Here is a 24,651-nt window from a genome sequence, read left to right as displayed (position 1 = left end):
GAACACCCCGAAATAAACCTCGACAGGTCATTTGATCAATTACAAAATAAAATCAGTCCTAAATGGTCCAAGGTCGCGCGGTGGTAACTATCACCGTGTGTTAATTTGTTAAGTTTAAAAATGTATTGTTACGGTTAAAACCAACTGATCCATGGGGATCTAATAAAAGAAAGAAAGAGAGAGTAAATTTCACTAATGTCTGATTTTTGTTAATATAGTTGTTAAGTTCAGAGATGTAGGAAATTTATAGGAATGTCCTATTTGTGTTGTATTTTTCGGTTGTTGTTGGATTCACTGAAACCGTTGGTGATATTCATACTGAACACACTGTTTACACTACCGCTACATCAACAAGATTCACAATTACACTGTCGGTTGTGCGTTTCGATAACCAAGTTTTCGTTTTCAGAGTATGAAGGTAAACTGTTTACGGATGTGCAATGGACTCATCAATATCCAGTATTTTAGCGCAAATAGTAATGGAAGAACTTAAAGAGCAAGCAATAAAAAATTTAAATATGAAGATCCATTTTTTTGATATGTTGATGATTGCATAACAACAATACCTAAAAATGAAAAAGAAGATGTCTTAAAACAATTCAATAGTTTTCATGAAAAATTACAATTTACAATGAAAGTTGAAGAAAGTAATAAAATCAACTTTCTAGATAGTACTTTATATCATAAAAATAACAATATAAAACAGAAAGGTTCATCAAGGAAGCCTGGTCATCTAGATACATTAATTTCAACAATAACTCCAACCATCCTTCTACTCAAGAGTAGTAGTCCTTGCGGATCGTGCTATTATACTTCAGATACTGAATACCGAAAAACTAACATCGCCAAGGCAAAAAAATGCATTGCAATTAAACGATTACCTTATAAAACTAATTAATACAATTTTTAAAGACTGAATAAAAAATTTTATCTCACAAAATGATAATAATCAATAATTTATATCTCTTCCTATCATAAATGATCTGTTATATTAATTTCAACATTTATTCAAGAAATATGATTTTAAAATGTTCATCAAACGCAATAACCTATTGTCAAAACTCTTTTTTATACTAAAATCCATAACACCAAAATCAAAAAGCCATAATGTTTATGAAATTCCTTATAATAACTGTGAAGGTCCATATATTGGCCAAACAAGCCAATACCTGGAAAATAGAATAAAGAGTCACAAATATAACAAAAAAAGCAATAGCTCTAACAAAAAATGAAAAAGAAAAAAAAACAGTTTGATTATACAAATACAAAAATGATTAAAACAGAAAACAATTTAAAAAAAAAAGAAGGCGATATCGACGAAGATAAAATTAATGAGATCATACCACCGATTGGCATTAAAATGCCACACATTCATTCTATTAATATAAATGTGTACTGTATTTTAATTGTGCTGTAGTTTTTTATTAAAAAAAAAGTTTGTAAATAAAAAGTGCAATATACTTTGACGACTTACACTTTGGATGAGTTAGATGCAATTTTTGTATGTTTCAAAAAATAATTACTTTTAGATTATATATTGTTCGGAAACGTTTCCGCGGTCAGGATTATGAATAACAGGACTAGGTTCACATCAAAGGTGTAACAGACAAAATTTGCAAAATCCTCAAACCTCTCGGTATTCGCATAATCTTCAAACCCTATCAGAAACTCTCCCATCTAATTAGATCCGTCAAAGACAAAATATCCAATGAACACCACGGAGTCTATGAAATCTCCTGCTCAGATCGCTCTAGTCCCTATTTTGGCCAGACAAATCGGCGTATTTGTCAGAGCAAAGGATCACTTGTTGTCTGGCAATAATTCCGATATTTCCTCCACTCTTGCCCAACATCGTGTCTATACCGGACACACAATAGAACCAAAACTATCGCTCCACTTCAAGTCCAGGATTATTCGGGAAGCTATCGAAATAGAGAAACGTCCCAACTCTCTGAAGGCAATCAGAGATTGCCGGCAACTTGGAAACACCTTCTTCATCCACTTCGCCCCAATACCACTCCGGCCAACAACACTTCCTCTAAAACCCCCCGTGAAGCAGATCTCCACAAATTAATCACCCCTTCCGCCAACAATGTATTTCCTACACGCGCCAAAAATCTCTAAACCCGTGAATAGGTCTCCTATAATTACAAGGTACAGGCGACTAACTCCTCAGTTAGATCATCACCGGCAGTGAGTGTCTTAGTGTCAACAGTGTTCTTGATGGTAAGCATATTGTTTTTATTTTCTATTTTGAATCATTTTATATTTGTTTCAGCTTTTCATTTCCTCTCCATTTATATTTTAGTTTCTCTGATGATGGGAAGAACACTTCCCGCAAACTTGGATTTTTAGTTCAATAAATTTCAGAAGTTCACAATTTCCAAAATTTATTCAAGTTTAAAGAAAAAAAAATAAAATATCTGGAAAACTCTTTACCGACTTAATATTAATTTAATAGTATCTATTACCTCCTGAGGTCGATCAGTAAGTGTCTCACTTGAATTTGTACTGTTATTTTCTTCAGATTCTTCTGTGATCGTCCTCAATCGTGGCCTAAAAAGAAAAATTGTTTCAGGCACGATGGTGGTTTCAATTTACCAATGCTAGTTTGAAGTCTGCTGCGATAAATAACCAATACTGAGAAGTATACTTCTACTCGATTTAGTAATTTCAAGTAGATACCTACAAGATGTATTTTAATGAAAATCATGTCAATATAAAGATCACTCCTGAAATTCGAGAATTATGTAATATTATTGGTATGTCCACATCCATTTTTGTTTATTTTTCTATCAGCATTTCGCTTTTACAAATTCTTTGAACAATAAGAAATATTATATGAATATTATGATCAAACTCTTCAACAAAATGTGGAATTATACGTTATTTTAAGTCAAAAATAGTTTTAGTAACAGAAATCCGCATTGGTGACAAGAAAATTATATCACAATTCTGGAAATCGAACGATATAATCAACAGTGAAAAATTGTAGATTTGCTTAGATAAAATCTGTAATAAAATGCAAAATGTTTATAATGATGCAAATCTAATATCAAATGAAATAATTTAAAACGATAACTTTAGATAATTGCTGGTCTTTAGATTAGAAACCCAAACAAATCTTTGTTCTCACCAATAATCTTGGTCGCTAGCTTCTTCATCTTCAACGCCAAGTTCGTCATCTAAAAAAATAAGAAAAATTCAATAATGCCATGAAATTTCACAAATCCAGGAAATGAAGCATTTTGTTTCGCAATTTTTTCGTCCTGCCTGGATTTACTTCACAGGGGTGGACATTTTTTTATATTCTGACTACAGAAATCTATGAAAAAGTAAAAAATGTTTTTCACGTTTTCTTCGTAAAACTAATATTTTTTGAGTTGTTTGCGGTTGAAAGTAAGTTTTTTAACGTAAAAATCGATATTTTTGCGAATGACTCGAAAAATTTGATTCTTATCAAAACATCTGTAGAAAGCCAAATTGTGGTTTATCTTTATCCTCCTGTGATTCTCTTTATATATGCATTATCAATACACTCAAAAAGTTTGATCAATTTAAAATGGGTAACTTTAGAAAAATTGGACTTTAAAGAGCAAACGATTTTTTTGCAATTCCATATATTTTTCACCCTTTACTCCAAAATACGAATAAAATGATACGATACTAAATTGTAGCTTTTTTAATGACTAAAATATATATATAGTGAATATTTGGCGAGATAATAATACGAGGGAACACCATCTTATCCGATTCCTTTAAACTCATCCCATTCAAAAATTAGGAGATATTCGAAAATTCGAATAGCCCGTCTCGGAGCGTAGTTATCTACATAACCGCTATATTCGGCGATAATACGTTCCACTTTTTGTACTCAAATCGAAAAACAGACTCATGTGACTTTGTACAGCTCAACAAGTTAAAAAAAGTAAAAGATTTGAAAGCTCTTCTCGAGCTGATTCGGTATGAGCATTACATCAAAGACACAACAAAAAACAGTACAGTGAAGCCATCTTCCCTTCTACCCGCTGTTGATGCCTTCGACGAGCACACAAAAAGATGCTATAGATAAGTCATCCAAAACAACCCTTATCACAGTGGCGCATCAATATCGATTACTTATTTATTACTATGATTTCTAACCTCATTAAGTTTATCATTACTATAAATTGTATTTCATATTTACAGATTGTCAACTTTAACCTTATCAAGTTATTACCTTCAATTATTTATTATTTAATTATTATCAATGTGTCTAAAATGAAACATAAATATAAACATATATAAAGAAGCTTCAGTTTGATAGATAAATTGTTTTTAAAAAGCAAATTGGTGAATTGAGGTATTTATTTCTATTATCAAATTCAACAGTGGTGCAACAGATTGGGGATGGTATTTTCATGGAGGTTTATTACTCCCCGTACGGATGAACAAACCGGCTGCACCCGATGAACTTTTAAATATGATTTTTTGCAAATGCAATAAAGGATGTGGCGCTTTATGGGGGTGTACAAAACTTGGATTGTACTGCAATTCCACTTGATGTGTGTTCTGTGTGCTCGGCAATAATAGTCCACCGGTATTTGTAAAGTACATTGCACGTAATGCGTGACTATGTATGTGTTAATATGTACAACGGCACTCTATAGAAAATGAACTAGAGGGTGAAATGAGCCTAATCCCAACTTTTGATATCTTTGCAGGACGAAAAAATTGCGAGGTTTTGCCTTTTTTGAGATTTAATTCCAGTACTAATATAGTGTGCATAGAGAATACCGCAACAAATTTAACGTATCATTTGTTATTTCGATAAAACTTTTAAATAAAGAACTTTAATTTCAACTCAATCGCATCAAAATAAATTTTCTTTCGGCTAAATACAATGGTTGAGTATAAAATTCACGATCTAGCTCAGTCACTCAACTAAAATTACAAAAAGAACTCCAACGGTCGCAAAAATTATATTACTACTGGGCTTATTGCGTTTTCTTGGAGAACGTTATTCATAAGTACCAGTGGCACAAAGATTCCATATGACACAATCATGAATGATTTCTAAAGCACCAGGAAGGTTCCATGAGACGGTAAGACAACAAAGAATACCATGAGTATATAACTGATGCAAATCAGGGGCAAAATTGGTAACTTTTGCGATAAGTCAAGGATTTTTTAGATCTAGTTCCGGTTACCAAGATTAGAAATACCGCTATCAATAAGAAATTAACAATAATATGAAAAGGGGATAACTTAGTTTGATTTTAAGAACGGATTGTCTGCAGCTCCGTTAATCACAGTACATTAAAGTTCGCTGCTATAGTTTTCTATACATTATTTGTACTAAGACTAGGCCAAGATATGTGTACCAGGTCATCTTTGACATATTAGAATCCATACGTTTTGCTTTCGTTGGAGAAAAAAATGTCTCTCCTTGGATGACAATACTCTACCACAGGACTTATCCAAAATAACTTCGATATCAGAGCCATAGTATGACCATTCGATGCCGCTAATCTCGATGGAATAGACTTTTTTAGTTGATAGTCGTTTATAAGCTTCATTAAGTGTAGCTCAAAATTTACAAGAGCTAACTCTCATTGAAACTTTTCCGAAGCATTGAGTTTCAGTTTCATATAATCTTATGAGCAACATAATCGACTCAAGTCGCACGCTCGTGGTCAAAAGTCTCTAGCAAAGAATCTGTAGCTTTCATTCTTTTTTTATTTTAGCATCTCAAAGACATTAGTTTCAACTTCATAATGAGAGATCCACGTTGTTATTGAGTTATTTTTTTTTGTAGAAAAAAAAATCAGACGAAAATATTAAGATTCCTTTTCGTTTCGCCACTAGTTTTAATAAAATCAAGTCGGTTATTGTTTCCATTGAAATCCAAACAAACTAAGAACCTCCTCCAAAAGCCACGTTTCCTTTTATGCAACATTGCGTGAATCTGTCTTCAGGTCTTCAGTGGACTCGTCCTCTTCTATCGCTATCATGCAGCACACTCTGCGTTCGTCTAAAATAATTAACGTGTGTTCTCTGGCAAATCTTAGGCGGGATGCTCGGTGGGTAAATTTGGGACTAATAGCTGGCCTTTTTGGGTCAAGATTTGCTGCCTTAAGTCTTCTTCTGACTGTCCAGCCACTCACAGCCATTCCTTGCGTTGTTGGATTTAACATCTGTGATGTACTGACAATTAATAGGTCATTTCTCTAGAAAGTGCACATTTTCCTTCTGGAACCGCTTCTTTGATGAAAGTTATCAGTCTTTTGGTAACGACGGTAAACTATGAGAATAGTAGATTGACTCATAATGAGCGCACGCGCCACTTCTAGCTAATTCTGGCCTTGTCACAAAAGGGTGACAGCTTGAGCTACTTTATCACTTGCTGTGTCTTTTTTCAGAAATAATTCTTCTTTGTTGTTAATGGAGATGTGTATCTGTTGACGTTTTATGGCTAACTGATAGTCGTGGATAAAGAGAGAGAGAGAGATTCGTCTGATAGAATTTGGTAGGATAAGGAAATTTTTTTATAGGGTTTGTTGGAGTGGGCCTTGACATAGGAATTGCTTCTCTGCAGGGCAGGGGTTGTGGTGGTTGCGTTTAGTTTGCTAAATTTTCTGGAAGAGGAAAAGTGAAGACTTAGGATTTTTGGCTAGAAAAAAACTATAAAAACTTTTTTTGTTTATTTTAAACTTAAAAAGGGGAGTACAACTGCAGCTGCGTTATTCCCTATGGTCGGCCATTTGGCTCAGAAACCGGTTCACCAGGTTGCAGGGAAACCACAGAAAGCATGCAACACCGACGAAGAGTGTGTAGGGTGGGTATGGGAGTTTTATCTGATGGATATGGGAGAATTCTTGGACTTGAAGTGTCACCCTTTATGATGGCTCCTTTCTATCGACGAGGTCGATAGAAAGTGTTTGGTGGGGGTGTTTGTAATAGGAAATGAAGGTGATTGTCTCGTTATTCAACGAGATATCGATGGTTATGCAATCCAGGTTCTGTTAAGACAGAAATGGAGGGAGTGGGTGGGTGAGGAGACTGTACACACAATTTACCTTCAGTCTCTGAAGACGATATCGAAACGCGCGTGTTGGTATAGTGGTGGTGTGAATAGTGTATATGTAGTTTTTTGTGCGAGGCTTAAAAAAATTTTATCGATATAAAAAGTAATGTTTTTAAAAATGAATATTGTGCAATGATCTCAAACTATACAGATTGTATAATTTTTAGTTAAAAAGTTTCGATACTTTTATGTGAATATTGAGGATAAATCAATGCTCTGTAGTTTACTGTACATTGAAACATTTTAACAGTTTAACGTGTAATATCTCTGTATTCGATTCTTCCTATTTTTCTCCATTTTTAAGTGTCCTGGGTATTGCTCCACCATTCGCGGACTCCCATTTTGTTCAGATCATTTATTACTTGACTTTTCCATTTGCTTTTTGGTCTTCCTATAGACCAGTTTCCTAAGAGTTCCATTCTGAAATTGTTTTAACTTCACTACTATTTTTTTATTTTATAATTTTTATTTTATTCGTTTTATGTGTCCTAGCTATCGTATTAATTAGTATTTTATATATTTGGTGATAGTATTTATTCATATTGTCCACCTCCAAATTATTTTGGGTCATAAATTCTTCGTATCATTTTGCTTTCGAAAGCGTTAAGTTTCCCTTCATCCCTTTTCCACCATAGGATACCGTTGGCTTCATTGCTGTTCTGTATATTTGCATTTTTTGCTTGGCATTAGCAGCCAGAATTTATGTGTAGTTGGATAGTCGAATAATAAATATCAAGGCACTATTGGTGGTAACATTTATTTTTTTAATTATGATAAATATCTCATACATTTCTTCTTCACAAGAAACGACAAAATAATGAATTATTAGCACCATTCTATGATTGAGTCAACACGCTTTTTATACCTGGCTGTCATATGCTGATACCGTGCCCTTTACGCATATTGTAGGAGTTTACCGCATATGGTATGCTCGGTAATCTGCTTGGAACCTTTGAGTAATTTCTTTTCATCATTCATTATGGTTGTCAACTGTTTAAAAGCATTTAAAATTGTTAACCCCCTCGAATATATATTTCCCTATGGCTATACCATTGGTGTTATTGCTGTTCTAGCATTAGAGTTCGGAATTTATGGTATACTTGGATCCTTTGAGTAATTTCCTCTCCTTGTTCATTTTGCTTGTTAACTGTTACTCACAAGTATTTAAAATTGTTAACCCCATCAAATATATATTTTCCTATCGCTTTATTTTCATGTTTAACGTCATTTTGTTTTATTTTCGACTCTATATACTTAGTTTTCCCTTCATTTAATTCTAGTCATCTTTTACTAGCTTTTTGTTGACCTTCATGAATGTTTTTTAGGCTCTTTACACTTTTCGTTATTATCGCCAGTTCATCTGCTTATACCAATATTTGGACGTTTTTAGTAAAAATTCTAGCTGTCACCTTGCAGTCTTTCATTACTCTGTCTTGTGCTATATTAAATAGAGTTGTTGATAGTCCGTTACCATGTCTGACTCCGCGATTTATATCGAAATCTTGAATTTTTTCGTCCTTCCTAATTACATGTGACTTACACTCAGTCATCATCATTCTGGTGAGTTCTATTAATGTTTTTGGGACTTTGGCATGTCTTTTCGTAGTATGTCTCTTTCCATATCTTGATCCTAACATTTTCTATAATTTTATTTAAAATATAAATAGCATCCCGGACTTAACTCCATATTGACATTCTTCAAGATGAGTTTCCGTATACTTTTTCAATCTTGTATTAACGATGGAAGTAAAATCTTGTAGACCGTATTTAGTAGGGTGACAAGTCTGTATTAGAGCACATTTTTGGATTTCCTTTTTTGAATATGGCTCCACTGTTCCATCTGTCTTACATTTGTTTGTTTTTCAGAGTAGCTCTATTAATTGGTGTAGTCTATTCAGTAGTTACTTTCTTCTGTATTTTACCGTCTCATCTGGTTATCCTGCTTTGTTTAGTTTCAATTTTTTAATGGTATCATCTACTTCATTGAGCATGGTGGCTGTTCTTCACCGTCTATAAAAGCCCCTTCTTTGTTCAAATCATTTTCTCTTAAAATATTTTTGTTGTTCCCATAATTTATCTCTCTTCAATGTAGTTTTTTTCTATTTTCATGTTTGATAATTGTTGATTTTTATGTTGTTTCTATTGTTTTCTAATTCTTTCATTATTTTATTGTTCCACACTTCTCTTTTACTTTTATTTAACTTTGCAATTCTCTTTCTCAGTATTTTGTTTCATAATGTTTCAATCTTTTTGGTAGCTAGCCATGTTACTCTTGCCATTTTTCTTTCTTTTGCTTTTTTTAATTTGTAGTGTGCTATCTGCTATGTCCAAAATACTTTTGCCAGTTTATGTTCGTGTCTGTTCCATCGGAGTCTATCTTTAAAAGTCTATTCATCTTATTAATGAATTCTTGTGAACTATCTTTCAGTTTTTCTATGTTCCATCTTTTTTCATTTGCTCTGATTTCTTTTGTTGTTATGGTAAGATATGGTAGACGAAACTTTCTTCTTCTCCTTTTTTTTAAAAAAAAAAAAATAAAATCCTCAGCTATGTACCATCAATTTTTACCAAGCATTCTCTCTATTGCAATTTTTATTGCTAACCTTAATACTACATTTCCTCAGTAGGTAATGACAAAATTAGATATATTGCAGTGTTTTACTTATTTGTATATTTTATCTTTTAAAAATAGCAATATTAAGACCTTCATTTTCTTCAGTTAACACTGTTGTCACTACGTTTGTTTTTTATTGGGATCCAAATGCTTTTTTGTTGGATAGCTTAGTGTCTGAAAATCTTCTGATGATAAAGTTTAAATGGAGGCAAACAGTTTTGTTATATATACCTGGAAACCAAATCATGTCCATTTTAGTGTATACTTATCACGCACTTTGATGTTTCTTTTCTTTTTATTTAAACTATTTCTAACGGTGGGATGAATTTATACACATTGTGTGTTACTTACTCAGTATATCACACTTACACTACTCACTATTTATAATATTTAATTGTTCACTACTTGTATAATTTATTTAAATTCACTGGTTACTATTTACTTTTTCGTTCAATATAACATTAAATTAGATACTGAGTACTCGCTGCTAAACATAAAGTAATCAAAACCACAAATGAAAAAACCTTCATATAAATTAGTTTTTAAAAGCAATATACAAACATGTAAAAAACAATATCAAAGATGCCGCATTCGCCAAACTTTAGACTCTTGCATCATAACCGAACAGGACCGGCTTCGCGGTCCATGCCGTGAACGAGTTCGTAACATTACAATAATTAGTTGATAATTCTATTTTTTAATAAAATTGTATTATTTATAGCAAATGTCAATAAGTTTCGTCTGACATAATGCATAGATACTTATTATTTGTCATGAAACTACTTACTTTCTTCTTGTACATCCTCCATTTCGTCGTTTTCTGATAAAGTATTTCTTCTTCGATCTTGAGAGACATTATCATTCTGAAAAAATATATAAATGTAATATTAAGAGTTAATAGCTATACCCTGTGTTTGAAATATTTAATAAATGTATCAAGATTATATAATAATGAAATACACTACCGGCCAAAAGTTTTGCACACTCCATAATACACTTATTGCAATTCAAAATAAGACATTTTAACAAATTTCTTTTCTATATTGTCAAACGAAAACTTCTTATCAGCTATAAATAATAGTTTCCGTTGTTATTTATCGGCGAGTGCGATTAAAAATTGCAAGTATTAGCTTATTTTTTCATAATTTGTTATCTGTGAATGATTTATTTGGCGTTTATGATTGCAGTTTAGTCCCAATTAGCCCTGTGAGACACAAGAACGTACTTTTTGCACCAAGACATCTTTTTGTAAAGTTAGTATACCAAGGAACTATCAGTTGAAACTCGTGCATTAACCATAAATCTAGGCAAAAGTAACCGTACCAATACAGCCGGACTAGAAATACCTGGAAGTACCGTAGACTACAATGTGAAAGAATATGTATCCACTAGGAGCTTTGGAGATATAACATGTTTAAGGAGGCCTCGAAAATCCAGCACCACTGAAGAGTAACGTATTTTATTGATCAGTAAACGTGATCGATGACTCATGGACCCAGAGATAGCAGCTCAGATCAATGAATCTAGGCATGTACTTCTACGGTGAAAAAAAAAATGAGACAAGTTGGTCTTTTTGCAAGGGTGGCAGTGAAGAAACTCTTTGAAGACGTCAAAATAAAATTAAGAGATTGCAGAGGACTGAAGAACATTAAAATTGGACGCATAAAGAGTGGAAGAGAGTTTTATGGAGTAATGAATAAAAGTACGAGGTTTTTGTGTGCAAGAGCGGATGTTAGATCCATGTGTAAAATAAGGCGAGGCCTCGGTATGGTTTGGGGATGTTCTGGAGGATGAGTGACTGGAAACCTGGTCAACATTGAAGAAATTGAAATTTTAAAGGAATCTAGTATGTTCTGTCCAGTGCATAATCGACAGAATATTTAGCTACCACCATGACAACGATCGCATGTGTTCCCCGTATCTGGTTAAAGGTCATCACAGTCGCCGTACCTCAACTAAATTGATTTGTTGTGGAACAAATGGAACTAAATAGATGATTATTTGTCAAAATTATTACAGAGAATGCCAACATTGTGCACCGAAATAATAAAAGTAAAATATATATAATATATTCTTTAAAATATAAATATCAAAATCGATCGTATTGTTTTTATTTGTTGTGTATCATCCAAACTATAGGGTTGGCAAAAACTTTCGACCAGTAGTGTATAATGTTTAAATGTTAGGGATCAATGGAATACAAAACTAATTCTACAAAAAACCACAAAATTCTTCAGCTTATTGCATGAACAACGCTTTTGGATTTGGTTTTCAACAAAATAGTAATTAATTTCATAAAAAAATTATTGTAATTAACATTAAGTTCAAAGCATGTTAAGAATAGCTCTTTAGATTACCACCAGGATATTGAAGGGACCCTTTTTGAGTCTTGGTTCAAAGAAAAATTGGTACCAGCACTACATGCAAAGTGTAAATGTGTTGAATCAATCAAGGCAAATTCTTAAAATTCCAACTCAATATTCTTCCAAAGCAGACATACAGGAGTTTCTACTTGAACAAGAATTATATTTCGAAGAGCATTACAGAAAGAAGCAACTCATAGTGGTTTTAGAAACTCAAATAGTTACCAAGGAATATACTGTAGACAAATTAAGTTGAACATTATGGAACCGTTGGCAATATTCATACTGAATACACTGTTTACACCAGCATTACACCCACACTCACAATTACACTAATGCGCGTTTTGATAACCAAGTTATCGTCTTCAGAGAAGGAAAGTAAATTGTTTACCTTCATACTACTAAGTATGAAGATAATGAGTGTAATGACATTGATCATGATGATGGAAGAGATTAAGGAAATGGATCTGTCGATAATAATCACAGTGTAAAAAATGAAGGATCCCATACTAAAGTTATCTTCAGTAACAAATAAAAAAAATTATATGAAAAATCAAAAGGTTCGACCAAAAAAGAAGATATCAGGTAGCAAGGCTCATAGATAATAAAACAATCTAGAAAAAATATGAAGAAGAATAGGAGAGAATCCTAAAATCACAAAAACCTTTTAATATGTAGGTTAACATTACGATACCTTCTATGAAGAGTTCATTCTGCATTATTGTGCTTAGTTGATCATTTTAAGTAACAAAGATATTTTAATATTTATGTATCATTAACTTACCACTATCCCAGTTACCCCATCATTTTCATTATTACTATTATTAAAAAAAGATGAAAAGCTTTCATTCAAATCTACACTTGTTCTTAGTGGAGTTGCATGGCCAGGTACTTGGTCGTCACTTCGGCTTTGTCTTTGTGGTGTAATTGATGGCTGTTCAGAATTATTTGGGGAATCTAAATAATTAAATCGAGAAAGCGTTATCGTTGGATTATTTATTATCGTCCCATTAACCATATGAGGTTTCACTGTCAGTGTTTGTGGTTCTACAACGTATACTCATCATATAATATAACTGTAAATTGGGTAATGTAATACTTATTTGAGGCAACTAACTTTGAGAAAAACTACACTCACCCTTATTTAAGCCACAAACTGCAGTACCAACAGCACACAACTGCATTATTTTAGCCAAGTGTTTAACACCATCTGTCATCTTTGGCACAGTCAATCTGGTTGTGTTGTCAATTGTACTAAAAATACTTTTTAAATTCTGAAACAATAAATAATGTTTGGACATCCACTATTTCCAGAAAAAATTTAATTGAGTCTACACATATGAAATGTTACAATGAGACAACATTGAATATATGTCGGAGTGCTTCATAAAATACAGAAAATAATTTCTAAAAAACATATTGAGGAATAATTTGTTTTGAATTAGAAACTGTGATGTTTTTCAATTTACACAATTTACTCTTTTAATGTTATCGGAAATACTGTTTTTTTTAAGTTTTGTTATTTTTTTTAATTGAATTGAGTCTTGTTAAATAAAATGTTACAATGAAACAGCTTTGAATATATGTCGGTGTGCTTCATAAAATACAGAAAATTATTTTTAGAAAATGTATTGAGGAATAATTTATTTTTAATTAGGAGCTGTGATTTTTTTCCATTTCCTACAATTTACTTTTCTAATTTTATCGGAAATACTGTTTTTATTTCTAGTGTTGCTGTTTGAAAATTTTTTTTGAAAGTTTTTTCAAAACTTAGACCCTTAAGAATTGTCCTTAAACTGCCCAGTAGAACGAGTTATTCTACTAGAATTGTTTCTCAAACTTTAAACACGTTTTTATTGGAAACTATTTTTTTTTAAGTGGTTGACATGATATTTCAAGTTTTACTCAACCAATTCCTTTGAAATTTGTAATCTTTTTTATATATCTCTCTATCCCGTCTGCCTTCGATATTTAATTTAGAGTATTTTTAAAGAATTCGAAAAGGTCCCAAAGAAGTGGCAGAAAAAATTGATATTTCATGTCAATGCCATTTTGTGATGTTTTTTGGCTAAGGTCAATGCAATAGCGACATCTTTACAGATTAAGAATTTTCCAAGATCACTGCAAGGGCTGGAATCATGTCCCATGTAATTTATTGAAATTCTGATTTTCATTTACAATTTTTTTATATTCATAAAAAGTAAATAATTATATGAAAAACTGGACAGAAAAAGTGCCTAAAATTTAGGATTCTAAGTTCTAAGTTGATTTCATCCTTATTTTGATATTCATGATGAAGATGCAGGCCAGAAAGAAATGAAGTAGATGCTTCAAAAAATGTGATAAGCTGTAATTAAGTATTGCACATAGTTCAAACTAAGCGGCTACAATTCTAAATAGCATGTATAGCCTTGTATATACATCCAATTAATTTAATTATTAAGGGAGTATTAAAGCAGTAGAATGAAAATATTGAAACCTAAATACTATCTTATTCACTCCATGGAAGTCTCTTTAAAACATTGTGATTATTATTATTATTTTACTTACTACATATTTAGAATTTAATTTAAAATATTCTTCTTGCATTTCATTAAGTTGTTTCTGAATCATTGCCTTTTCTTTTTGAAGTTTTGCCACACTTTGTACCAAATTTTTATTCTTTTCTCTCAGAGCTTGTATATCTGAAAATAAGAGATATATCTGGTATATTAAACTGTTAATACACAATATGAAGCAAAAATAAATAAAATGGAAAGAAAGATTTCAGAAGATAGTGGAAGAAATACAGAAAGGATCAAAACTCTAATCAGACACCTGAAAATGTGAAAAGAAAAGAATAAATTCCAATATATTATATGGTATGTCAAACCTATAAGGTACTTCAGAGATCTATGAGTATTAAACATATTATATTACATACGCACAAAATAATTTTTACGATATTTGATATTGTAGCATGATTCCAATATGCTTTAACAAATATAAAAAAGATTACCTAAAAACATGTATAATATTTCTGAGATGTTCTAGCAGCTTTCTCTAGAATACCCATTAATATGATTCATTGAGTTTTAGCAGCATTGTTGACATTTTGTTAGCAAATTGTACAAATTATCATAATAAATATTCCCTATCAATATACTTTTCTCTCTAATTGAATACAATTTTTATGTATAAAGAACATGCAATTATTAAAAAGAATTACTTTTAATCACTTTAAAATACCAAAATATTGTATAAAATTGTCTGGAAAATCTACTAGTGAAGTTTGGGGTTAAAACCATGCAAATTCCTAGTTTTGAACATCAGTTTCTATAAACTTTAGCAAGATGTATCTTATTGTTGATGAAAAAAATATTGTTCAAAAGTATTAGTCAGCAGCATTATAATATGAAATCTTGTGCATTGTGCTAACTACCAAAAACAAAAAGATGAAATTTATGCATAAGTATCAATCTATAATATATATTAGATAACCTATTACTTATGAACAACATTATTCATTGCTTCTGTGTCTGATTCATTTCAACTAATAAATATCAAATAATAATAAACGTAACCAAATAGGATATTACATATTTAAAAAGATTAAATACATATAATGACGTTAAAATCATCTGCCAAATAAATTACTTAATTGTTTGTTTAGTGTTCATAAAGTTAAATAAATCAGTTGAGGCATCATATGAATGTGTATATACCCAAATTCCACCTTGCATTCTATAAACTTACCAATATCCATTCTTACATATTGCTCGGATATATTTGCAGATAATTCTTCTGCGTTAGATTTCTTCCGTCTAACCATTTCAACTTAACATATTTTCAAACTAAAAATCAAAAAATTAAATTCCAATACAAATGGCTTTAGAGGTATTGACAGTTTATGTGTCTGATTAGTTGGTGGCCAGCACATTTAGAGAACACAGCCAGGTTTTATATATAATTCTGTGGTTGATGGTACTTTGATTCTATGGATTCTACTGGATTATTTCGGTTGACAATACTGACAGTTACTAACACCACAGAACATACTAAACATTAGTATACACACTATACATTAGTATGTTTTGTGAATAACACTGACAGAAGGAGAGTTATTCACAACAAAGAAATATAAAGGAATTTAATTTTGCAGGGTTAATATTGATTAATTATTTATATATCCCTTTTTAATATAAAATATTTGCTTGACGATTCGTTATTATAATGGTTTTAACTAAAGAATACAGGATATGTATGCCCATGAGTGTCGAAGAGGTAAAAATAAAGTTTAATTGTATCAATAAAATAATTTGAATTTTATTCTTAACAGTATCATATTGGACAACTGTATATGATAGCAAGGCATAGTTTAGAACAATCTGGAGATGGGGAAGGAGTAGAAGTAATTGAAAACAGAGAATGTCTAGATGACAAACATGGAAAAGGGCAGTTTACAGAAAAGAGAATTCATCTGTCTAGGTACATTTATAATATATGTAATAAATTATTTATAAACTATCTAAAACATAGGTTAATGTAGATGAAGACAAAATACCACATCATTTATTTAAATCGAAAATTTCTTATTATAGCCGACTCCCTTATTGGATACAATCCGTCATACCAAAAATATTTTATGTGACTGAAAAATCATGGAATTTCTATCCATTCACTATAACTGAATATACAGTAAGTAACTAGGTGAATGACTGAATTTTAATCACTTAATACTTGTTTATCTTCTAGTGTTCTTTCATTCCAAGATTTAACATATCAATTGAAACCAAATATGATAACAATAATGGATGTACTGAAAATGTAAGTACTCTGTAAACTAATGACATATACAGAGTGTCTCCCATAAGAACTGACATAGAGCAGAGGTATATCAGGGAGCTCAAAATTTGATGATTTGGGATAGTACACAACTTGGAGAAGCAATAGCTGGGGATGTGCTAGACATTTACTATAAGTTTGAAGTTTATCTAGTCAATAGGTTATGCATTGTTTTCGCTCAACTGTATTTTAAAGTACGTTCTAAAAATGAGTGGTATAATTTCGAGTAAGTTTTAAGGTATTTACAAGAGGATGATAATCAATGCAAGATAGAGAAGATCTTGAACTACAAATACCGACGGAAATATAGTCAAAACCTATTAACTTGTTCCTTCAGGTCGTTGCTTGACGATCAGATTGATTGAGTAACAGATGAATTTGAGCCGTACAATAGATTTTAGCTAGGGAAAGTTACGTTGACATCTTTTAATCAATTAATAAAGATTTTCATTCTTTGAAACGTTTACCCCATGAAACAAAACTCCAAACCATTAAATAGCCCACACAAAATACCTTAAGGCAAAAAAAATTAGCAACTCAATCATTTAATGCATTCTGGTTTGTATTCTTTCAACAGGCAGGTAATGGTTCACACAAAATACCTCAAGGACAAAAAAATGAGCATCTCAAACATTTAATGCTTCTTGATTTGTATACTTTGGACAGACAAGGAAGGACCCACACACAATACCTCAAGGCCAAAAAAAGGTCTAATGCATCTTTGTTTGTATTTTTTTGATAGAGAAGGGCCTATACAAAATACTTCAAGGCAAGCGTCCTGTTTTATATTCTTTTGACAGGCAAGGAAGGGTCCTTACAAAAATCCTCAAGATGTGCATCCTGATTTCCATTCTTTTGACAAGCAGAGAATGGTCCACACAAAATATCTCAAGGACAAAAAAACAAAAGAAAAGAGCAACTCAATAATTTACTGCATCTCATTTGTATTTTGACAAGCAAGGAAGGAATCACACAAAATACTTCAAAGTCAAAAAAAGATCTAATGTATTCTGATTTGTATTTTTTTGACAGGGGAGGGCTTGTACAAAATACCACAAGGCAAGCATATTGTTTTATATCCTTTAGACAGGAAAGGAGGATCCACACAAAATACCTCAAGGCCATGAAAAATGAACAAGTAAGTCTTTTGATAGGGAATGGCCCCTGCAAAATACCTCAAGGCATCCATCCTGATTTTTAATTTTTTGACAGGCAGGGAATGACTCACTAGAATTATTTTCTTACGATCCAGTAAACCAACACTTTTACCATGAGGCTCTTAAGACTTCGAAAAACAATAATGTGCATGGGACTAAACATTAAGAGCAATTGAATCTTGCATCATACTGATGCGCCAGAAATATCCTTTATACTAAGTTGCATCCCTGAGGAGTTATAGGTGGTTTGAAACTTTGAAACAAAAAATAAATTTCTTTACAACCCTTTAACTTAAAAATACCGAATTTGTCACACACTATGAGACTGTTAAGGGTATTAAGTAATTGTAAGTAGAAGGCCATCGAACCATGTTGAGAAGTTGATTAGGGGTGACCTGTAAAAATTTCACAGAAGTTTCTTATCTCTCAATTCATTTAAAAAAATTATTTTGTACTGTGGATACTTTGGCTTTTAAACTTTTATTATTATTATTATTATTATAATTTTCCATATTACTGTGTCATTTTCAACTAAAAATCGAATATTCAAAGACATTTTTAAAAATGTTAATTGAATAAAATTTAGCAATTTGTCATTAGTCCTCCTTTGGAAGAATTCTTCGCATTTTGGAAGTAGAATAGTGAGATGTCTTGTACAAAATATCTTCTAGGCATAGGTGCAGAGCGGCTGTAAAGCCAAAACGACTCTCCAAACAAACTACAAGGGATACAATTTGGTATACAGGTAAATTGGTAAATCCCAATAGTGTCCCCTATACGACTCTGCTCTGTGTCGATTCTTATGCGGGATTCCCTGTACATATTTGGATGTAATTATACTTTTAATTACAGTGTCTTGGCTTAACTCCAGAAAAATTAGTGGACAGAACAGTTGATTACATAGATATTGCTTACGATGAAGTATCTGCCAAACATTACAAAGAAGAGGAGGATCCCAGGTTCTTTCAGTCAAGAAAAACACAAAGAGGACCTTTAGTAGAAGGATGGAGAAACAACTTTCAACCAATTATGTGTTCTTATAAATTGGTTCATGCTTCTTTTGAAGTTTTTGGTTTACAAACAAAAGTGGAAGATTTTATTCATTCTGTAAGTATTGTAATATTTTATTCTTTATTTAAACGGTTTCTATTTGTGAGGTGAATTGATAAACACTGTCTCCTACGTTCTTAATTTATTGAAATACTTTACACTACACTAACTCATAATATAAATCACTTATCACTCTCACTTAACTAACTTAAATAATTTATTTAAATTCTTCGATTACTTTCCATCTTTTTGACTGTTTACTATGATTATTTGTTATAAACAGAACTATATATATATATATATATATATATATATATATATATATATATGTATATATATATTTATATATATACATATATATATATATATATATATATATATATATATATATATATATATAGAGTTTCTGTATATATATATATATATATATACATTTCTAAAAAATTCCAAAAATTCTAGAAAATAAACAAACCAAACAAATAAATAAGTAGACTTTCTTAGAAATTATTCAAAAGAAGCAATGTAAATAAGCCGCCTGCTATAATAAAAAGTTGAATAAAAAAGTCCTGGATTTAGTGGAATATTTGAAAATTAATAAAATATACAAAACGTTCGACACAGTCATTTCAGTTATCCAAGACAAAGTGCTCCTGATGGTTATTCATAAATTTGGATATATTTTTTAATGGACTTCTATTCAGTTATGCTTTCTCTATAAATGACTAAAATCTACTGAGTACTATTTATTCTGTTTCCAGTTTTCAAGATTCTTGCACTTTTTCTGATAAAATCAAAAATATTTGAGTTATTCATGAAACATTGTTTAAAAACATTCAAGTTTTCAATCGCGCATAATTAAGAAACTATTGATTTAAAAAAAGATGCTAAGAAAATTTTTTGTTTTCTATCAATTTCAACATAAAAATTTTCATCTTCTAGTTAAAGTGAAACTCACCCTTAGTAAAGTAGATTTTGCTTTTTGAGGTATTTATTTACTTTCAATTAGCATGCTACTATTTTGAAAAACTGTACATTTAATATATTTCTTCTGATTAACAAAGAACTATGTCTTATTATTTCAGTGTATAAGAGAAGTACTGCTATTAGGTCATAGACAAGCATTTGCTTGGATAGATGAATGGATTGATATGACTATGGAAGATGTTAGAACATATGAAGCAAATTTACAGAAGCAAACAAATTCTCTATTAAAGCAAGCAGAAACGCCTATAACAGCTGCAGGTACCGTTTTTCTAGAACTTCCTTAGAATACCAGTGTATTTGGAGGCTACACAAATAAAATAGCTGCTAGTATTTTTGGGTTAGCGTATGAACAATGTGTGTCAAAATATTGCACACAAATAATTGCAATATTTGATGGATATTTCACTGTAGATGTGCCATAATGATTTTCCATTTGTTTTGTTTTTGAAATTATTTTTTGATTCAGAAAAATTTTACTACAAAAAGTCTATTACAAGAGTTGCTATTTAAGTTTTACGATGGACAAATAAAAACAAATATTTATAATTAGTTATGGCTTTATTGTTTTTCAAAATATTGTCCATTGAGATCCAATACACTTTTGAATGCGATTGAACCAATTGTCGAAGCATTTTTTCCATTCCGATTGAGGTACCTCCAAAACATGTGAATTGAATGCATTGACATTGCAATTTATTATTGATCTGCGGGAATAATAAGAAATCATTAGAGCTCACATTGTCGTGGTGGAGAATGATTCGTCTTCTGCGCTTGGTTTTCCTGATTTTTTTAACACTTCTGTCAATCAAACAACGATGTACCAGAATTGACCGTTGTCACATTTGACATATTCACTTCAGTGTTGCCATATCTCAAATCTTAAGTAACAACTCTCGTATTGACATCAATTTTTAATGGGAAACTATTTATTGACATCCTATACATGGACATATTAGTTTTTAACAAAATTAAAAATAATACCATGGTGAGCTAACTAAGCTTGACAATTTATTGAAATAAACAATTTTATTTGAATGAAATATGACAAAATATATCAAATATAATAAATAAAACATCCAAACTTTGACCAAAAATCCCTAAACTTTAAATATGTCTACTGGTAAAGAAAATTAATATTTATTTCTTTGATTCATAAATTTCAGGGATTGGTAAAATTCCCAATATTGCCTTTTTATGGATGAAAGAAATGGCTTTCCCATTAAATTCAAAAATTGTTTTGTGTTCAACAGATTTCATGCAAATAATTTCAACTTCTTCTTTGAAGATCCTTTGAACTACAGATACATATCTAAAGCTTGTATTATTTCTTTTTCCTCCCAAAAACGATGCAAGAATAAAATCTTCTACAAAAACATTTCCACTCTGTGAACATTCACAGAATGTCTGCCACTTTCTTGCCACTCTTCATCTGAACTCAGACTCTTCGTCATGCTTTTTATTCCATTTTAATGTATTCTCAGATTTCTTAAGATTATTTCTGTCCCGAATCTCCTCTTGCCTCAGTTTCATTTTTTTCTCTCTTCTAACTTCTTTTTTTAATTTTCTTTTTATAGTAATATTACCGTAATGCTTCAGATGTTACAACTGCTGGAAATGTTTTCTTTTCTTTGATGTTGAAGGCTTTGGATCCGGACAAAATAAAGTTTTTTGTAAATGAAGTTAGTACTTGACCTGTTAATTTATTCGATTTTGGGTTGCATTTTCATTATTTTGATTGTCTGTTGATTTTTTTTCTTCTGATACATCTTCATTACTAGGTCTTCTCCAAACACTTGTATCTTCGATTGCCTTATTCCAATTCACGTTGTCTTCCTAAGACACACAACTGAAACTATTTTTTTCGAAATTGCATATTTTTTACCTCGAAAGGTAAATCCAGTACAACGGAATCCATTTTTGACTATATCGGTTGTTATGTGGGCAAGTGCTTTTTAAAAAACTTCATGAAAATTTTTTTGCATTCTAATACCTAAATTTTCAATTCTTCTTTTTGGAATTTCATTTTGTACAACTTTCAGTGGCCTGAATACAGTTACATCAAGTGGCTGCAGTAAATGAGTGGAATTTGGAAAGAGCTACTAACTGTATTCCATTTTGAGCACGAAAATTAGTTCTCTAGCCATGGATTGACGAAATTGCATTAATGTATTCCTAAAATGTGGCTGTACATATTCAACCATTGTCTGAGGTTCAGATACTCCATTTAACTGGAATACTTGAGGCAATGTCTCCAAGAACACGCTTGTAAGGAGAGATAATAATCATTGGTGACACCATATTCCCAGCAGTTGTAGTAACCAGGACTGTTAAATCTTCCTTTTCACCACGAGAGGCTGTGTATACATTTTTTGTCACCTCTGCTTCTTACCAAAATCTTGTCAGACTTTGTAGATTAAAAAGAACACTTTTTCTATGAATAAAAAATAACTAATTTATAACTAAAAATTAAGGCAAATATTCTTTTAAACTTTCAAGACGAATTAAATATTATTATTGATAAAAGTTTTCAGTATAGCAGACCTTACATGCTCAATAATATTGACAATACAATAATAATTTCAAAAAATTTCACAGCACTAGACACGTACCTGTCGCTTTCTGGAGAGGGAACGTTTCCGCAGTCGTCCATTTTGTTTCTTTAATATCAACTACCTGATGTAGAAACACCTACTAATGATAACTGATCAAAGATGATTGTCAAAGGAAATTAAGTTTTCACAGCTCTAGAAACAAATTCTGTTGTGCGATTATCTGAAAGAGCATGAACTTCTGAACAATCCTTGTAATTTTCGCTACTACACGATTTTTTTCCACGTTCTATTGTTTTTTTTTATGCCAAAATTCCGGGACCACCCGCAACAATATTCTTGTTGTCTTCAAAATCTGTCAAATTAATAAACTTTTCTATTTTTTTTTTTGTAGATGGTGGTGGATCTTCGACATTGGTTGGAAACGACGGCGGAGGAGATAATGGAATTTTCAATAATACACTTGGTATAACCCCTCCAGAAACGCCAAAGTCGCCTGTAAAAAAAGGTTATTTTTCTGGTTGGTTTTAATCTTGAATCCAATAAAGGTTGCATCATAATTTATTGTGCAATATATATTTATTATGTTATTCATTTGAATCCAGTTGATTTATTAAAATTTGTTTCAGGAAAATGCATTTTATTTCAAATACATTTTCATGAATTATGATTAGCACGAGAATCTTTCAATGATTCAATAGGTCTGTTCCAGCAATTTGTTCTGATCATATTTTGAACTTTGGAGTTCTACCCATGACTTCACTATAATCTTTTAAGAGAACCTACCCAACAATTATTGCAGGATCACCACTGTAGTGTATGATTATGTGGAAGGATAACGTTGGTAATTAATCTAAATAAGGACTAACCCCAATCGGGAATAATGGACGGGAATGATCACTGGGTTATAGTTGTACTCCCTACATGTATTATTATGGATGTTAAAACTAATGGATGGTTGACCATATTCTTTGTACTGAAACATTAAAAGTACTTTCGAATAAACTATTTATTAAATAATAAAATAATTAGTTAAAGTTGATTGCAATAATTCGACGACCATACTCGACGAATGCTAGACTATTGAAGTCCTCGCGTATGTTTAGAGACCGATTTTAAATACTAAACTCCTATTGTCCAAAAGGCTATAAATAATTATATGTATGGTCGTTAAAGTCACGTCGATATAAAATAAAAGTAATTTGATACCTTAATGGAACTTCAAGTTTCTAAGGAACACTTGGAGTCAATTAACTATGATGTGGGTCCCCATTAGGATCGCGTATCATTAATCTTAATGAATACAATAATCCTTAAGTTATGTAGCTTACTAAGGAACGCTTTGTATCACCCAACACGATGATTAACAGATCCTAATGGTTGCCAACAGGATGTGAGTAAATTTACACACAAGAGGTTGTATCTCTGTGTGGGTTATATTTGTGCATTGTTTTTAGAATTGAATAATTTTAAATATGAAATTATTATGTCAAAACAGACTGTTGGTGTATAATATTAAACATTGTTAGTAAAAGCGGCAACAGCGCTTAAAATGAAAGTTCAGTTTACCACAAATGATCAGCAAAGTAAAGTTTAGTCAACAAGTGCTTTTTAGGTCAAAACTTTTTCGCAAGCTTTTGAAAATATGATTTAGGTAACATTCGATTCGTAATCGCATGTAAGAAGTTTTTGAAAAAATTGAGGATGCGCTCGCAAAAATTACAAAAGTTATAAAACAAATAAAGAAAAAAAAAAGATTCGAAAAGCGAAGGAAATTTCCTTAAAAAAATCTGCATGGCCAATATTTAGAATTTTTATCGAGGGTTGAAAATATGTCCGAAAACATGTATTCGGGTTACCTCAAGCTACACCTCCTTCGAACATTTCAACCAAAAATTTTTATTCGAAAAAATTTAGGAATTTGCAGGATCAACAATTCAATCAGCGCTGATGACGTAGTACCTATTTGGAACGGATCTTAGGCGTTATAAAATATATCCAGACTTGGTAAGGTCTGTTTGTTTAATAGGTTTGTTCTTGGTAG

At 31.4% G+C, this 24,651-nt stretch overlaps 2 protein-coding genes across 5 annotated transcripts in view; one reads left to right on the top strand and one right to left on the bottom strand.

Moving 5' to 3' along the window:
- The window catches only part of LOC130441408 (peroxisomal ATPase PEX6-like), a 31,326-nt gene extending 15,349 nt beyond the window's left edge, over window positions 1-15,977 (bottom strand). For 2 of the 4 annotated variants that reach the window (XM_056775076.1, XM_056775077.1), the window contains exons 1-7: window positions 15,779-15,940; window positions 14,594-14,727; window positions 13,182-13,317; window positions 12,828-13,090; window positions 10,468-10,543; window positions 3,137-3,185; window positions 2,472-2,556 (exon numbers count right to left, since the gene is read on the bottom strand). In XM_056775076.1, the coding sequence (XP_056631054.1) occupies window positions 2,472-2,556; window positions 3,137-3,185; window positions 10,468-10,543; window positions 12,828-13,090; window positions 13,182-13,317; window positions 14,594-14,727; window positions 15,779-15,854 (819 nt within the window). In that variant the 5' untranslated portion in view covers window positions 15,855-15,940. Of the gene's footprint in view, window positions 1-2,471; window positions 2,557-3,136; window positions 3,186-10,467; window positions 10,544-12,827; window positions 13,091-13,181; window positions 13,318-14,593; window positions 14,728-15,778 lie in introns of all 4 variants that reach the window. The other 2 variants (XM_056775074.1, XM_056775075.1) reach the window with 2 other exon arrangements.
- LOC130441409 (cytoplasmic phosphatidylinositol transfer protein 1) lies at window positions 15,419-23,241 on the top strand. The gene is made up of 7 exons (XM_056775078.1): window positions 15,419-16,306; window positions 16,362-16,510; window positions 16,624-16,720; window positions 16,778-16,849; window positions 18,877-19,131; window positions 20,157-20,316; window positions 23,002-23,241. Exons 1-7 carry the CDS (start codon window positions 16,256-16,258, stop codon window positions 23,136-23,138), a joined length of 921 nt encoding a protein of 306 aa, XP_056631056.1. The 5' UTR covers window positions 15,419-16,255; the 3' UTR covers window positions 23,139-23,241.
- The last annotated feature ends 1,410 nt before the right edge of the window (window positions 23,242-24,651 follow it).

Source organism: Diorhabda sublineata, chromosome 3 (genome assembly GCF_026230105.1).
Source record: "Diorhabda sublineata isolate icDioSubl1.1 chromosome 3, icDioSubl1.1, whole genome shotgun sequence".
NCBI lineage: Eukaryota > Metazoa > Arthropoda > Insecta > Coleoptera > Chrysomelidae > Diorhabda > Diorhabda sublineata.
Note: the sequence above shows the minus strand (reverse complement) of the source record. Positions and strands in the feature narration are given on the sequence as shown.

Excerpts from the sequence above, each read along its gene's own strand:
- LOC130441409 (XM_056775078.1), top strand. The coding sequence starts at position 16,256 with ATGGTTTTAACTAAAGAATACAGGATATGTATGCCCATGAGTGTCGAA. Across the intron at positions 16,307-16,361 it reads TGCCCATGAGTGTCGAAGAG|TATCATATTGGACAACTGTA; the intron begins GTAAAAATAAAG and ends TATTCTTAACAG. Across the intron at positions 20,317-23,001 it reads AACGCCTATAACAGCTGCAG|ATGGTGGTGGATCTTCGACA; the intron begins GTACCGTTTTTC and ends TTTTTTTTGTAG.